Source organism: Psammomys obesus, unplaced genomic scaffold (genome assembly GCF_907164565.1).
Source record: "Psammomys obesus unplaced genomic scaffold, mPsaObe1.curated_primary_1811, whole genome shotgun sequence".
Taxonomy (NCBI): Eukaryota; Metazoa; Chordata; class Mammalia; order Rodentia; family Muridae; genus Psammomys; species Psammomys obesus.
The window spans coordinates 1889916-1907031 of NW_026596125.1; the positions used below are offsets into that span (position 1 = coordinate 1889916).

At 48.1% G+C, this 17116-nt stretch overlaps 1 protein-coding gene across 1 annotated transcript; it reads right to left on the reverse strand.

The window, feature by feature from the left end:
* Positions 1-2319: 2319 nt before the first annotated feature.
* Positions 2320-4418, reverse strand: Frat2 (FRAT regulator of WNT signaling pathway 2). The gene is made up of 2 exons (XM_055591560.1): positions 3306-4418; positions 2320-2798 (listed from the first exon to the last, which is right to left on the reverse strand). The coding sequence occupies exon 1, from the start codon at positions 4247-4249 to the stop codon at positions 3554-3556; it is 696 nt and encodes a 231-aa protein (XP_055447535.1). The 5' UTR covers positions 4250-4418; the 3' UTR covers positions 2320-2798; positions 3306-3553.
* Positions 4419-17116: the final 12698 nt, after the last annotated feature.

Sequence of the window (17116 nt, forward strand, 5' to 3'; positions counted from 1 at the left end):
GCTCTTAGGAGGCAGAGGCAGTGGATCTCTGGGGCCAGCCTGGTCTACTAGTGACTTCTAGGACAGCCAGAGCTACTGAGACTCTGTCTTGGAAAAATAAATAAAAATGGTAATAATTTTGAAAGAAAGGACACAGCGTGAAGGGAAGGATCCTGGGAGGTTGCGCAACAAGCAGTAAAGCTGAGTAAGTGAGCTCAACTGTCTCAATCCCCAAAAACTAAGGTGGAGAGTCATCAAGGAACGCATCTGTTGATCTCTGGCCCCCACAAGCACGAATCTATCTACTCGTGTTCATCTGCACACACATGAACAAAACAGTACTCGTAATATGAAAGGGGCAGGTAGACAGCTCAGTAGCAGAGTGCTCACCTGGCTTCTGTGAAGCTCTGGTTTCTGTCTACACAGCCACATCTTCAAGCACCATGTTTAAGGCCCAGACCTCAGCATCCTCATATCTAAGTGGAGAAAGCACCCGCTTCGTGGGACATAAATCCATGTGGTAGGACCAAGGAGGAGCAGCTTCTGTTTTGAACTCATCTCTCTCCCAACCATTTAAGTACTACTGGTTTACAAATGAAACAAGAGGAACACTGGGGGGTGTGGGGGCAGGGTGACGGTGGCAGTGACTTGCAGTAGACTTCACCAAGTGGAGCTGGAGTCCTTAAGCACTAGGTTGCTCCATGTGTTTGGGTACCCAGGGGGGGGGATGGGACACAGCAGGAGAGGTGCCCCAGAGGACTTGGTAGCAGAGGCTATACCAAAAAAGTTTCTTTATGCAGTTGAGGCATGCCAAGTGGCTTAGGTCTATAATCCTAGCATGGGGAAAGCTGAGGTAGAATGGCTACAAATTTGGGGCCAGCCTGGTCTACAAAGTGAGACTGTCTCAAAACAAAGAGAACCACCAGAAATTGTTAGGCATGATGCCATACACCTGTAATCCCAGCACTCGGGGCGGGGGCGGGGAGGGGAGGCGGGTTCAGAGACTGAACTGACCTATGTTTAAGGTAAACCTGGGATGCATACAGAAATCCTGTCTCTGTTACCATACTGGGGATTCCAACAGCCTCCCTCTGGGTTGCTTAGCAACCGCTGACATCATCACCTGCAGCTGCCAGGTGCACCCCAGGCATATACCGATAAAGACCCACCAGCTTTTTTCTCTCTCTCCTCTCCTCTCCTATCCCTCTGCCTCTCCTCTTTCTCTCTCCACCCTCATGGCTCACTCCTCAGGCCCTAACTCCTCTCCTTCTCTTCTCTCAAATAAACCTCTATCACACCTGTTGCAGGGTGCAATTTCTTATAAATCCTAACAGTCTCAAAAAGGAAAAACAGAAAGGCCAGGTAGGAAGCCACGAGGATGACTCTTGCCCAGAGAATATGGAGCTAAGAAAATGAACGGATATGTCAATAACTCCCATCTAACCCCCTTGAGGATTCCACGCTGTTTTACAACCACCAAAGAAATGGCTGGAAGAATCATGGTTTTCACCAGGTGTAGAGGCACAGGCCTTTCATCCCAGCACGCAGCAGGCAGAGGCAGGGAGAGGCGGCCAGCCTGGTCTACACAGCATCAGGACAACCAGGCCTACATAAAGCCTGTTTCGGAAAAACAAAACAAAACAAAAAATCGTTTTTCTTTCTTTTGTAGACTGCAGCTCAAGGCTGGGCATCTCAAAGAAGACAGGCTGTCTTCGCCTGTGCACTCCCATTCTTAAGAAAACCTCTTTTCCCACCCTCCACAGTGCCTCTTTGCCCTCAAGCTCAGAAAGCATTCTTAGAGTATGATCAATGGGAGTGCCCACGAAGCAGCTTCTAAAATCCCAGAGACTGGCAGACAAGATGGCCCCATGGCTTTGTAAAGGACACTTGCCACCAAGCCAGACCACCCAAGTTTGATATCCGGGACCCAAACAGTAGAAGGCGAAAACCTGCCAGGGCTGTGAAGGGTCTCACAGGCTCCCCTTGCGAATGTGGGCCCTCTACACAAACGGAATAAATGTAAAAACACCTAACTAGCTGGGTGAAGGGAGCACTGTTTTAATCCCAGCACTCAGGAAGAGATAAGGGGACCTCCTGAGTTTGCAGCAAGCCTGATCTACACCTAGTGAGCTCTGCCAGTGCGAACCCGACTCAAAATGAATGTCTGCAAAATTAAAATAAACCCAGAGTCACTCAAGCACACTGCCTCCGAGAGTCAACTAAAATATGGCTCTGGCCCAAGACCCCTAGTTACCCCAAATGTAGACTTCGATTTTAAGGTCAACCCAACCCCTCACCTGGTCTACCTTCCCCCTCCCACCACCAATCATAAGCCGACCATTTTCCAAAACAAAACCAAATTTATTCAGCAGACATTTTAATTATGAATCCTATAAATCAGGACCACCACAATTTCAGACACTCCGTTGCGAAGTGTACGTCAATAGCTACATCTGGAGGATGAACAAGCCATTGAATCTTAAAAAAAAAAAAGTTAGCTACCGTAATGTTTGGGGGTGGCACCTCAGGAAGGACGCCCTCAAGTTTCACAAGGGAAAAGCCAGCGGTTTCTCCACCCGGAGTCACATTTTTAAACTGTTTCAGTCACTCACAGAGAAATGGCAGGTGAGGAAGCAGGAGAGGCTCCCTCCGACACTACAGAGGGCCAAAACAGAGCAGAAGAGGGTGTCCACGGCCTTCAGCCAACCCCCCACACACACCACAAACACGATGGCGGCAGGGAGGACAGGAGGTTGTTTATAGCTGTTTCTGAGAAAGCTGGTGCCATGGCCAAGAGGGGCCTAGCAGGAGGAGTAGTTCTGGAAAGAGAAAAGCACAAAAACGCAAATAACTCTCCTTACACGGCCCTGTTGGCCTAAGTGTCCTCGGGAGACTCCAAGCGGTGGCAAAGCAGACAGGTCCGCGCTTGGATCAAAAAACAGAAAGACACCAGGAGTAGCTCTCCCAAGAATCCCTCAACACCCTACTCACAACCAACCTGACCTTGAGTCCAAGTTGGCAAGGTGAAGTCATTTACAATTCCCCATTTGAACTCATCTCTCCCCACTTTCGGGAATTCACCAACCGGGTCCCATCGCCCAACTTCAACGTCACAAACTAAGTAGGAGAAAGCGGGCGTTACCAACCCACCCAACCGCCAAGTTTTTACATTCTTCATCCCAGCGTCAGCAAAGAGCTCTGCAACCGTAGCACCATATTCAGGAAGCGTCTCCACCCGAAAATAACGAGACTGCATATGCCTACTATTCGTTTTCAAGTATTGTTAGAAAGCCCTCCCGATTCCCGCCCCTGCGAGCAACACCTACAAACAATCCAAGCACACGATGCTAAGTCAGGTCCAAGTCCATCAAGTAGCTGCCACAGTTCTCCCGGTAGATCCCAGGTTTCGGCTGCCGGTGCTGCTCAGTCGAGTCCGTTTTCTCTAACAGCCTCGCGCGGCCGGTAACTCTGGGGCCCGCGGGATGGACGACGGCTTCAGCTCCGGACTGTCCGGGGCAGGAAACTGTTGAATCAGCGTAGCCGCGTCCTCTTCTCCGCCTCCAGGGCCCCAGGGTCAGAGCCAGGCTCCCGAGGGCTGCACGGTGACTGAGTCCGGTCCGCTTCGGCCACCCCCGGAGCCCGAGGCGCTCGCCGGGCTCGTGGCGGCGACCGCGGCAACCGCCTGCTGGAGCCTGCGCACCGCCTCCTTGATGAGGTTTCCCGAGAGCACGAGCTGCTGCAGGAGCCGGTGCGGGTCGTCGTCGCCCGCGCGCGCTCCGCCTGGGGCCCACCGCCGCTGCTGGATTCGCCGAGAAGCCACGGCGCCCGGGAGCCACCCCCGCCGCCCCGGCCCGGGAAGCGTGCTGGGGCCCGCGGCGAGCTCCGCCACGCAGTAGGGCGCCGCCCGGCCCCGCACGCGCCCGCGCTCCCCCAGCACGCAGCGCACGGCCCCCGGGGGCGCCGGGTCTCCGGCCTCCGCAGGCGCCGCCGGACGCAGCAGCCGCCTCGCCGGGGCCCGGGCCTGGTCCGCGGGCAGCGCCGCCGGGACCCGCGGGGGTGGGGGCGGGGGCGCCGGGGCGGCACACGGCGAGGCCCGGCCGTCGTGCGCCGGGTCCAGCTGCAGCGTCTCGCCGATCTGGGCGATGAGCCGGTCCACGTCGGCCGAGCCGCCCACGGTCACCGACTGCTGCAGCAGGAGGAAGCTGTCGTCGTCCTCCTCCCCCTCCGCCTCGTCGCCGGCTTCCTCCTCCTCCTCCCTCCGGCACGGCATGGCCCCCCGCCCGGGCCCCCGCGGCTGTGTGGGCGTCTCTGGCGGCTCGGTTGCCCGCGGGCTCGGCGGGCCGCGGCTGGGGCGGGAGAGGGGGAGAGGCCCGGGTCGGGCCTGGGACGCGGAAGCCGGGACCACCGGGCAGTCGCACCGCGCGCCTGAGAGCCGCGGGAGCCGGAACGCTGCCGGCTCGGGTTGATTTGTAAACAATGGGTGACGTCGCGCGGCCGCTACCACCGCGCGCGCCCGCGGGGGGACGGACGGTCGCTAGACTCCCTGGCGGCGCGGAACGGCGCGCACCGGGCGGCACCGCGGCCGACGCCCTCCGCCCGGGGCTGGCTCTTCTGCCGGTGTGGAACCCCGGGTCTGGGCACCGCCCCGGTCCGGCCCAGACCCTAGGAGCGGTCGGAAAGGAGGCCCTCTCGGGGGCTGCCCAGTTGGCATCTCCCACTCGCGGACACACCCCTCATCGCGCCCAGCCCCTCCTCCGTGGCGCCCGCTCCTTCCCCCACGTGTGGGCAACGCCTGCGCCGGTCCGGCTCCACTCCGCGCACCCGCAGTGGCCCGCGCGGCCTCGGGGGGAGGGGTGGCCCCGAGGGAGGGGCGGCTCTGAGGCTGGGGGCGGGGGAGGCGGAGGAACCGACTCTGCTGGGCGCAGACCCTGCGGTCAGCGTGTCCGAGACTTCCTCCCGTTGCTGCCACTTCTCAGAGCCACATCCTGGCGAGGGATGACTTCTTTGTAGTTTAAAGGAACAATTTCTCGTAACCGTAGGAGTCAAACGAGATTAAAATATTTTTTTTTCTCTTTTTCAGACTTTTCTGTGTACATTATACAAAGAGCCACACAACAAAACATTAGGCTTTTACTATAAACCCCGCATTAAATTATAAACGCTTTTCCAGTGATTGCACGCGCTTTGAAAACATTGTAATGATTACGTAAATTTCCATTAAGAGCTTGTGATTGTTTAAACTCCTTCAGCGTTTGCCGTTTCTCCGGTTTCACCGTTGTACTATGTGACTAACGTTTTTTCCCCGTAAAACTTTTCCAAATTTATGATTCATTTTTCAGAGTACATTCCTAAGAGTAGAGTTTCAGGTCAAAGGATAAGAGTATTTTTGAGTTTGGCCTTTTTGTGTTTGTAAATAAGCGAAATACCTAGAAGTGGGTGAATGTACTCTTTTCATTAGTATGTTATGTGATGTACGTCATTCGTTGAAACCAATAGCATCACTGAAAACCTTATTTTGTGTGTTTGTGTGCCTATTTTTCAAGTGAAATTGACATTTTTCAGATTGTCGTTTTTGTTTTTTTGTTTTTTATTTTTGAGGCAAGCCTTGGCTGTCCTGGAAGTTCCTCTGTAGACCAAATTCAGTGATCCGCCTGCCTCCACCTTAAGAGTGAGTTTACAAATTTAAGGAAATCTTACTTGCCTTTTTGTTAAATTGCCCCCTAGTAAGTTCTCCCTACGGGGATTTTATTTATATCCACGATTCCTTGGCATACCTGAAGTTAACCATTTCTTTGTCATATTTTATTACAAACGTTATTTTCTGTCACCCCCTCCGCCCCCCAACCTTGTAAAACAACAAATTTGTTGTCGTTAGGGTTGCTCCGTAGCCCTGGCTGTCCTGGAACTCTGTTGTAGGGGAGGGGAGGGGGACGCTTGAACTCAGAGATCCGCCTGCTTCTGCCTCCCAAGTGCTGAGATTAAATAAAGACGAGCACCACTTCCACTCAACTTTCTTTGAGACTTCTAACATAATGCTAAATCTAGTCTCCAGCCTTCAAAAGGTCATCAAATAGCTCAGGCTAATTTTTTTTTGCTTTCTTTCTAATGCCTTATTGCTGTCACTTGGAATTTTTTGTTTGTTTCTCAAATCCATCTGGAATTTTTTGGTCTTTGGTTCAGGGAGATGAGATGAAATTAATTTCTTCCTCTCCCTTCTCCTTCAGCTTGCCAACCAGGGCTGTTTCCTGGCTGAGAGAGAGGAGTGTGGGTAGGGCACACAGAGGCTCTGTCCTGAGTTACCAGATGCTGGGACTGGTGGGTGTGAGGAATGGGTGGGGCTGGGAATATTCTCATCAGTCTCCTGGGAGTCCAAAGAGCTCTAAACAGGTTATACAAAGACCTAGATCCAAGTCTCATCCCCTCCATGCTGGGTGTGGGACTCCTGGCAAATCAGTTTACAAGTGTTTTCACTTGTAAAATGGAAAAAAAATAACCCCCGCCCTGCCTCCTTTGGAGATTGTTTTCAGGATCAAATGAGATGATGGGAACAGGCTTTGTCAAGCATTACACAAATGTACTGTGGGATTAGGCCCCGAGGTTGGCAGACAGCCTCTGGGCTCTCTTCCAGCAGTTCCCTGGGGAAAACGCTAATATCTTAATAATAAAGGTTATTCCCTGTGCCCACTAAGTAAAGGAGACCCTGGAGGCAATCCTTCCTAGGACTGGGCTGGCCCTTAGAATTCTGCCTTCTGTGGACTTTGTCCTGGAATTGTTGGGGGCCTTCCAGAAAGCACTCAGGGCTCCGAAATGTTAAGGTGTGTCATAACTACAGCTAGTTTTGCAGGTTTGTGTGAGGGCACCTTTCTCAGCAGGCAGCTCCCTCCTCTGTCTCCAAGTCTTTTCACACACTTCACTGCTGAAGGCTGGAAGCCATTCTCCCTGGAGAGAAAGCCTCGCTTTCATTCTGATGGTACTTACTGGAGAATTTCAAGGAGAATGAAAATTAGGAGAGGGCTTATGGATTTCAGCAGAGTTAAAATGGCAATTTTCCCCCCTCCATTCCGTAAGATGATGCCTGCCTGTAAGTAGAGAAAAGCAGTTTTATGCTCCATTGACTTTAAACATTAATGGGTCTGGCAAAGCTATTGTTTCTAACCCAGCATCCCTGGAAGTTGTTTTGTCTTCCTGTCAGAGTAATTCCAATAGTGTTCTTACTACTGTAGGAAATGGAACTGTGAGATGGCTTTTTTTTTTTTTTTAAGAAAAAAAATGAAAGAAAAAAAAAACCCTTCCCTTTGTAACATTGCTTTTGTGTGCAGATTGCTATGTAAATATGCTGGGATGTGGACATTAGACTGTTCATTACAGAGATGAATGCCTTTCAGGAGCCCTGCTCCATTTTCTTGGGGCACTTCTCGGGAGAGCTCAGAGAGAAGTGCTGTGCTGGGCCAGTGGGAGGCGAAGAGGAATGCCCTGGATTAGGAAGCAAAATACAAGATGTGAGAGAGGCCCAGATGCAATTAAAAGTAATGAGAAGGTATCAAAAAAGGAAGCAATGAGAGCCGTGTGCCTGGCACACTGGCTGCCAGCCTGGAAAGAGACATTGCAAGCATTCAGGAACGCCCTGGGGAGAACACAGGAGTCAGGGGCTTCAGCATTCATTCAGACCACATGGAAGCCCTCCCCCAGGGAGTTTGCCTGCCTCAAGGACCTCATTTTAAAATACCTGCCTTCAGAGACAGCAGCTCCAGTAGCTAGGGTAATGGGGATTCCCACTGGGGGGGGGGGGGGGGGGGGGCGGGGAGGGTCACTTCATTTTTTGTGCCTCTGATTCCTAGTCTGTAAAATAGGGGATGCTATATTCTGAAAGGCTTATGGGTAGTTCTAGAGTAGAGTTATACCCTAAGGAGCAGAAATACTTTTCGGCATGTTGAAATGCCAAAAGGCAGTTCTGTGGTATGGCCCACTAGTAGATGAATGGATAAACTGTGATATACACTGGAACCCTATTCCATCATAGAAAAGGAATGAAGCACACACAGCTCCATTTGTGGTTACAGATACAATCCAGAGCCCATTCTTTTGGGGGGAGGGAAGAGCTTTTGATATTGAATAGGTTTTAAAGAATTAAAGGGGGCAGCCGGGCATGGTGGCACATGCCTATAACCCGAACACTCAGGGAGGCAGAGGCAGGCAGATCACTGTGAGTTCAAGGACAACCTGGTTTACAAAGTGAATCCAGGACAGCCAAGGTTACACAGAGAAATCCTGTCTCAAAATAATAATAATAATAATAAATAATAAGTAAAGAATTAAAGGGGCTGGGAGATGGCTCAGTGGGTAAAATGCCTGCCTGAGCACAAATTAAGGACCTGAGATCCCCTCCAGCCACTGCAAAAGTTAAGCAAAGTCGTGTATACCCTATGTGGGAAGGCCAATATAAGTGGATCCCAAGAGTTCTCTGGCCAACTAATCTAACCAACCAATCAGTGAGTTCTAGGTTCATTGAGAGATCCTTTCTTAAAAAATAAGGTGAAAATGATTGAGGAAGATACCCAATGTCCTCTGGCTTCCACGCATGCATTCATGCATGGGTACATACCTGTACATACATTTGCATGTATACATAAAAGACACAGAAACAGATTGTAAAGAATGATGTACTGATACATGCTATAACATGAGCTTTAGGGAAAGAAGCCCAACAAAAAGTCACATTGCATGGCTCAAGTGCCCTACCACAGAGAAACCCTGTCTCGAAAAACCAAAATAATAATAATAATTACATGCTGTATCTGGCATTTGTTTCCCTTCTTTATTCATAATTAGAGCCACAGTCTATTTGCTGACATGAAATAATCTCATCACCATTTCCCAACACAAGGCTGCTCTTCTTCAGTCCTGAGGGCACACTGAAAGTGGTACACTTAAAATGCCATATAAAGGCTAGCATAACGGCTCGGTGAGTAAGAAAGCTTGCAGCGAAGCCTGACAACCTGAGTTTAATCCCCAGGGCCCACATGATGGAAGGAGAGAAAAGACATCAACATCCACCCATGTGCTACGGTATGCTCACATACAAATAAATGGGGCTGGAGAGATGGTTCAGCATACGACCACTGGCTGCTCTTCCAGAGGACCCTGGTTCAATCCCCAGCATCCACAAGGCAGCTCACTCACAACTGTATGTGACTACAGTGCCAGGGAGTCTTATGCCTTTTTCTGGTCTTCAAGGGCATCAGGCACACATGTGGTGTACATACATCCATGTAAGCAAAACATTCATCCCTATAAGGTGAAATATATAAGACAGAAAATAACAAATGTTCGTAAGAAGATGGTAGAGAACCAGAACCCTCGCCTATCCTCAAAAGACAGGTGAAATGATGCCTCTGCTTTTGGAAACAGTTTGGAAGTATCAGTCTCTCTACTGTTCCATTCTCTCCCCCCCAGTGTGGCCCAGTGTGGCTACTACTAGGACTCCACTCAAAGAAACTGGAAACCTGTCCACACAGACAGACACATGAATATTCACTACAGCATTAGTCTTGGTTTTGAAACTGAAAACAGTTCAACTGTCCTTCAAAGGGTGAGTGGAAAAACCGTGTGTGTATCCATACAATGAAGAATTTTTCAGCAATGTGAGAAAATAAACTGCCAGCCAGGTGTGGTAATGCATGCCTGTAATCCCAGCATCTAGGAGGCTGAAATGGAAGGACTGGCTTGAGGCTAGCCCATGCTACATAGTGAGAGCTTGTTTCAAAAAACAGACATAAGAAAACTTTTCTAGGATGCTCAAAATGTTCTTTAACTGCAAGCTGGTAGTTGTCACACAATCAATGGCTTTACTAAAAGCTGCAGACATACATACAATGAGCCACTTTTATGGCATGTACATCATACGTAATAAAACCTAAGTCTTGTTTAAAGGGAATTCAATGCTCTAAAGGAAGAGGCATGATATGTAAGGTCTCTTTGTAAGCCTCCATCCCTAAACACTGTTGAGCACTTGAGACACAGCTAGTCCGAATGGAGATAACCCATCACATTTAAACATAACCGGGGGGGGGGGGAGGCTGGAGAGAGTAATCGGTGGTTGAGAGCACTGGGTGTTCTTCCAGAGGACCCGGGTTCAATTCCCAGCACCCACATGGTGGCTCACAATTGTCTGCCACTCTAGTTCTAGTGGACCCAACACCCTCAGGCAGATATACATGCAGGCAAAACACCAATGTACATAAAATAAAAATCAGTTCTTTTAAAATAAAGCGACTTCATAGACTGTCAAAATATACTGAATTTACATTATCCTACATATTGAAATATTGTGTGTAGATCAGGCTAAATAACTTTATTTTAAAATGGTCTACCTCCCTTTCGCTTTTATGTATGTATATTTATTTATTACTTACTTTTGAGAGAGGTCCTTGTGTATGTCTGCTCTTACAGGAGACCCAAGTTTGATTTCCAGCACCCATGTTGGGCGGCTCCCAACTGCCTATAATTCCCGATTTCCAGAGAGATCTGATACCTCTGGCTTCCATGGGCATTTGCACCACTCTCTCTCTCTCTCTCTCTCTCTCTCTCTCTCTCTCTCTCACACACACACACACATATACACAATTTAAAAAGAAAATAATGAATAGGGGGCTGGGTTAGCAATTAAGAGCACTGGCTGCTCTTGCAGAGGACCCAGGTTCCATTTCTGGCACCCACACAGTTGCTAACAACCATCTGTAATTCTAGTTCCAGGGGATCTGATGCCTTCTGAACTCTGTGGGCACCAATCACACACTTGGTGCACATACAAACATTCAGGAGAAACATTTCTACACATTTAATGAATTAAAACCTTTTACAAAAGTGTTCCTCCCACTCCCAGCAGTCTGGGAAAGAAACCCAGGGCCTTCCTTGTGTCTTCGAGGCAAAAGTTGGCACTAAGCTTCTGTTTTAAGTGTTTACTCCTACTTCCTTTTAGTCAGAAGGTTAGCCTGAACTGCTAAATTAACAGATTTACCTACAACCTTTCTATAACCCATCTTTCTGACCTTTAGCAGGCTCCTGACAACCTTTACCTTGAAATGTGACCTTTGCTTAGCCTCCAGGGTACCATGTACACCTGGCTGATTTTTCTCTCTCCCTTTTTTTTTTTTTTTTTTTTTTTTTAATTTTTGTTATGTTTGGTTTTTGTTTTGGAGACAGGTTTCTTTGTGTAACAGCCTTGGCTGTTCTGAAAAGGGCTTTGAAGACCAGGCTGTCCTCAGATCCACTTGCCTCTGCTGGGATTAAAGGTGTGTGCCACCTCATCATCATACTTACTGTTCTTAATGTACATGTCTGTATGTCTGTCATTGGCTACCATCAATGTTAGATCCCCTGAAGCTGGAGTTACAGGAGGTTGTAAACTGCTCAGTCTGGGTGCTGGGAATTAAACTGGGATCCTTTAAAAGAACAATGCATACTCTTAGCTGAACCATCTCCCCAGGGCCCTGGTGTTTATTCTGTGTTTTTTTCTCTGATTATTCCTCCTCTAGTTCTCATTTTGGGACACCTAGCCTCAAATCTTAGAGGTGGTCTCTCTCTGTATCACTCACCCTTATTTTGAGAATTCCACCCCTAGCTGTGAGTCTCCAGGCTGTTGCACTTGGCAGTTGCTGATGACCATTCTTACAGGCTTGTCCCATCTTTAATTGGGAACAGGTACTCAGGTCACTGTTCTGATCCATTCGCTATCTTTTTTTGAAAGATTATTGGCTGCCAGTAGGTGGTGGCACACCCCTTTCATCCCAGCACGTGGGAGGCAGAGGCAGAGGCAGGTGGAGTTCGAGGCCAGCGAGGACTACACAGAGAAACACTATCTCGAAAAACCAAGAGAGAAAGAAACAGAAAGAGGAGAGGAGAGAGAGACCATCGGATGCTGTGAGGATGATGGTATAATATGAGACAAGAAGACGGGCTGATGAGATGGCACTCACGGGAAGCGATCACTCCCTCTTCATTGCTCCTTGGTTGGGCAATCCTACAAATCCAGTACCTCCAATCAGTTACTCGAAAAGGCCAAACTTCTGCTTCAAGAGGTCATATACTATTCTTCAGTCTGGGTCATTCTTTCTCCCCAGCTTTGCCTGTAGCTACATGACCCCAAAGTGGAAGAACTATCTATTCCCCAATCACACCTACCTCCTCACATGTACTCTAAGGAAGAGAGTGAGCCGGGGACAAAAAGAACTTGGAGATAAGTTTGCTACCCTTAGGCTTAGACACCTGGGAAGTTTGGACACTAAACCCTCTCATCCTTCATGTGTTAGCCAGTAGGCCCTCCTGCCACAGCCCCGGAATTCAAGCAAGGCCTCTCAAAGCATTCATGCTGTCCTTCACAGCGCTCTTCCAGTCATTTTTCATGTTTTATTTTTATACTTAATTTATGCATATGGGTGCTTTGGATGCATATATGTTTGTGCAGTGTTGGTACCCAAGAGGCTAGAAGGCACTGGCATTACAGATGGCTGCAGGTTACCATGTGGATGCTGGGAATCAAAGACAAATCCTCTGGAAGACACACTGCTATGAAACATCTCCACGGCCCATTTCTCTCTCTCTGTCTCTCAATATATTATTTATGTGTACAAGAGTAACAACTGCTCTAAACCACTGAGCCATCTCTCCAGCCCCTTTTATTGTTTTCTCATCTATCTTCACCTCATGAACTTTTGTTGTTGTTCTTTTTAAGATTTATTTATGTATATATTTGGGTGTTTTGTCTGCATGTACATCTGCCCACCAGAAGAGGGCATCAGAGCATCAGCTCCTATGGGACTACAGTTATAGATGGAGCTACCACGTGGCTGTTGGAAATTGAACTCAGGACCTTTGGAAGAACAGCCAGTGCTCTTAACCACTGAGCCATCTCTCCAGCCCTCACCTCCTCAACTTTGAGACAGCAATGATCCTTCTGTCCTGGCTTCCTACTATGCCCCATTGCCTCCAATTTTTTGTTGGAAGTGCTTTACTCAGAATCTAAGTGCAGAAGGGTGTATGGAAGTAGGGGAAAAGGGATGGGGGAGGAAAAAAAATAAGGAATGTGAAAGAAGAAAATGATGTGAAGCAAAACTTGCAGGTTTGAAGGTGGAAGGGAAAGGAACACTCAGTCCTGCCCTTTGCTGGCCTGGCCTGCCCTTCACCTTAGTCAAGTGGTCAGCTCTGACACTGCTCTGCTCTAGCTGTCTCACCTAGACCATCGCTGTACCTGGTTCTTGTCTCAGGGTTGCATTTGGAGAGTAAAGATCCCCCAAGTAACTATGGGGAAGAACAGATACTGGTGGGGTAACTTCACAGGGCATTTGCAAATTCATAGCCAATCCTCTTGGTGTCACCATATTCTCTCCAGGGCCGAGTACAGCTGGTTGTGGGGCGTGAACTTGAATTTCCCAGGCCTGGCCACATAAGTACTTGAATCATGAGTCCACCCAAACTTTGGCGGTGTAGCTTTTGGAAGAGTAAGGGTGAGGTAAGCTGCTAGGTAAGAATCATAAACCACAAACAAAATGTAATTGACTGTGGTAGGAGTCCAGAGATGGAGGGTGTGTGTGTATGCCCCAGGTAAAAGCCACACCACTCTGGGTTTCAACTTCTGATGTCCCCTCTACCCCCATACAGGAGTTTGGATCCAGTCACAAGGATCAGGTGTGCCTGGTTGTACTTCCCGGGCTCTGTGTGAAGTGCTACGTAAGGGAACTTACGTAGTGGCCCACATGACAGTCCTTATCTTGGCAGGAAATTGTCTTCAGAATACTAGATGTCAGATGTCAGAGTTGCCACTTGGTGGCCACAGTGGGCACAGCTTTGGGTGTGCCCACTTCCTTGTAAGAAGCAGAACTTCTAGCTGGAATGATTAAGAAAGCATGTTTAGATAAGATTACGGTACAATGATGCAATCAATACACATGCTGTAAAAAATCTGCTCAAGCTGATAACCATGCCTTGTCATTTTACAGGCTTATTTGCTCTGTGGCCTCAAGTCTAGGAGCTCTATGGTAGTAGCAGTTCTGGTTAAAAGCAGGGCTTCAAAGGCTTACACAACCTGCAGAGGAGCTGTGAAGATGCACAGGCCACTCCTGTCCATTTACAATCCGTCTGCGTGGAGGCTGGGTTCTACGTGCCCTTGGGAACTGTGATTTTCCAACAGTTAGGTGAAGTGGAAGGTTTTGGTTTCTTTTTTTTTTTTTTTTTGGAATTTTATTTTTTTCTTATCAGTTACATTTTATTAACTCTGTATCCCAGCCGTGTCCCGATCCTTCATTCCCTCCCAGTCCCTCCCTCCCACCGTGCCCCTTGCCAAGTCCACTAATGGGGGGACCTCCTCCCCATTCATCTGATCCTGTTTTATCAGGTATCTTCAGGACTGGCTGCAAAGCTCTCCTCTGTGGCCTAACAGGACTGCTCCTCCCTTGGGGGGTGGGGAGGCCAAAGAGCCAGTCATTGAGTTCCTGTTAGAAATAGTCCTTGTTCCCCTCACTATGGGAAACCAATTGGTTACTGAGCTACCACAGGCTACATCTGAGCAGAGGTTCTAGGTTACATTCATACATGGTCCTTGGTTGCATGTCAGTCTCAGAAAAGACCCTGTGCCCAGATATATTTGGTCCTTGTGGAGCTCCTATCCTTTGGTTTTGGTTTCTTTGAAGACTCAGGTGAATCATGTGATGTTTTGCTGGAGGCTGGCTTGTGAGAGGGTATGTGATATTTTGCTGTGAGCTGTCTCGTGCCATGCAAGGGGCATGACTTTGGCCAGCTGAGAACATCCATGGGTGAACTCTGAGGAGATATACAGAAGCCCACAGATAGTGAGAGATCGCTTTTGGCTTGACATCACTGCACTGATCTTTGGGCTTCGACTCCTGACTTTGCCGAGAAAAATATTTCAGAGAACTTCTCAGGGCAATCCAACTGAGTCTTGCCGCTTTCACTGATTTGTCCTGATCTGCTGAATTGTGCTGATTCATGTTGGCCTTTGCACTGGTATCTGGACAATGAAGAGTGGACTCATCCAAAGGAACTACTTTTAAAAAGGTCTACAACCCCCTTCCCCTAATAATCTTTCTCCCCTACCTCTGGTCAGTGGGTGGAAGGGAGGTAGAAGCGCTTAAGAACCCTAATAAAGTAGGTTTGATTGAAAAAATCTAAGCCTACAGTCAGGTCTAGAGGGTATCTTTAGGTCTTCAAAGTGACATCACAGGAATCTAAAAACTAAACTGCCCTCTGGACATTACCCTACACGATGGAGGACCAGTTATCCAACCAGGCCCTAGAAGGAACAGACTGTCTTCTGTGCGAGAGCCAGAAGAGCTGGGCTGAGAAATTTGATCCAGGCATGCCATGTGTGAAGGAGCCCCAGCCTAATTAAATCGCAGAAACACTCTGCAGCAGCAGGGAACAGGCTTAGAGTCTGGTTAACACAGGAGAAAATGATCTTTCCTGCTCAGTCACTGGGGTGTTGGACTCTAGCAGGCTACTTGAGGGCGGGGATGCAAAATCTGCAGGTGTGTCCCACCATAAAGACAAAACTACCAATGTATCATTAACAGGCTTCCCTTTCTTCCTGTTCTGTAGTTGCTTTAACCACTGATTTGGACTTAATGCAAAGCAGAGTATGTTCTGGCCAATCATTGTATTTTGGGTAGTTACATTTCTCATTACAAATTAATAAATTACACTTTTGCTCATGCATGTAATCCCAGCGCTCTGGGAGGCCAAGGCAAAAGGTGAGTCTGTGAATTCGAGGACAGCCTGGTCTACAGTCCCAGGATAGCCACAGCTACACAGAGAAACCCTGTCTGAGGGGAAGAAAGAAAAGAAACTACACTTTTGACTAGACTTGCTCCTGAGCCCAGGTTTTTCTCTTGAACCTGTTTAATTCTGATTTGAAACTTGCAGAGCTGACCACACAAATCCAGCTCTCGTATGAGAATACAGCACATGGCTACTATTTTAAATATATAATTTATTTAACTTTATTTTATGTGCATTGGTGTGAAGGTGTCAGATCACCTGGAACTGGAGGTACAGACAGTTGTGAGCTGCCATGTGGGTGCTGAAATTGAACCTGGGTCCTTTGGAAGAACCAACAGTGCTCTTAACCACTGAGCCATCTCTCCAGTCCTACTATTTTAATTTTTTCTTTTTTTGAGAATAGTCCCATTATGCATCCTATGCTTACTTTAAACTCAGAGAAATCTGCTTGCCTCTGCCTCTACAGTGATGGGATTAAAGGCATGTGCCATCATGCTTAACCTATATATTTTAGCCAGTGTTCTACTGCTGTGAAGAGACACCATAACCACACCAACTCTTATAAAAGACAGCATTTAATTGGGACTTATAGTAATAATGACTCATGAGACCCAAAATATATTTACAAATACCTAGGCATATAGTTAGACTCTTCTCTGACTAGCTCATAATTAGTATAAAATAACCCATTTATACTAATCTATGTTCTGCCACATGGCTGGTTACCTCTGCTCAGGTACCATGCATCTGTCCTCCTTACTTCTTCCTGGAAGAATCTCTGACACCTGGCTCTATTCCAGAATTCTTTGTCTGCTGATGTCCCACCTTCTATTCTACCCTTTCCTATAGATCACAGGTTTTTAAATTGACAACCAATGCATCTATACAATACACAAGATATTCTCTCTGCAGGGGCTGGCTTACAGTTAGTTCCAGAGGTTTTATCCATTGTTGCCATGGGAGGGAACATGGCAGGCAGACATGATGCTGGAGACATTGAGATTTCTACATCCAGACCAGGAGGCAGCAGAAGAGAGATACAGGTATGGCATGAGCTTCTGAAACCTCAAAGCCTAACTCCCAATGACACACATCCTCCAAAAGGGCCACATCCTCTAATCTTTCAAATAGTGCTACGCCCTACACATTCAAATATGTGAGCCTATGGAGCCATTCTTATTCAAACCTGTACATTCTTCATGACTTCATTGATGACTGACCACAGCCTTAAAATTCTATTCTAGAGAGCTGGGGACAGAGCTCAGTTAGCATGCACAAAACCCTGGATTCAATCCCTAGCACCACATTAACTAGCTATGATGGTGCATACTGATAATCCCAGGAAAGA

Coding starts and splice junctions, on each gene's coding strand:
- Frat2 (XM_055591560.1), bottom strand. CDS start 4,249: ATGCCGTGCCGGAGGGAGGAGGAGGAGGAAGCCGGCGACGAGGCGGAG.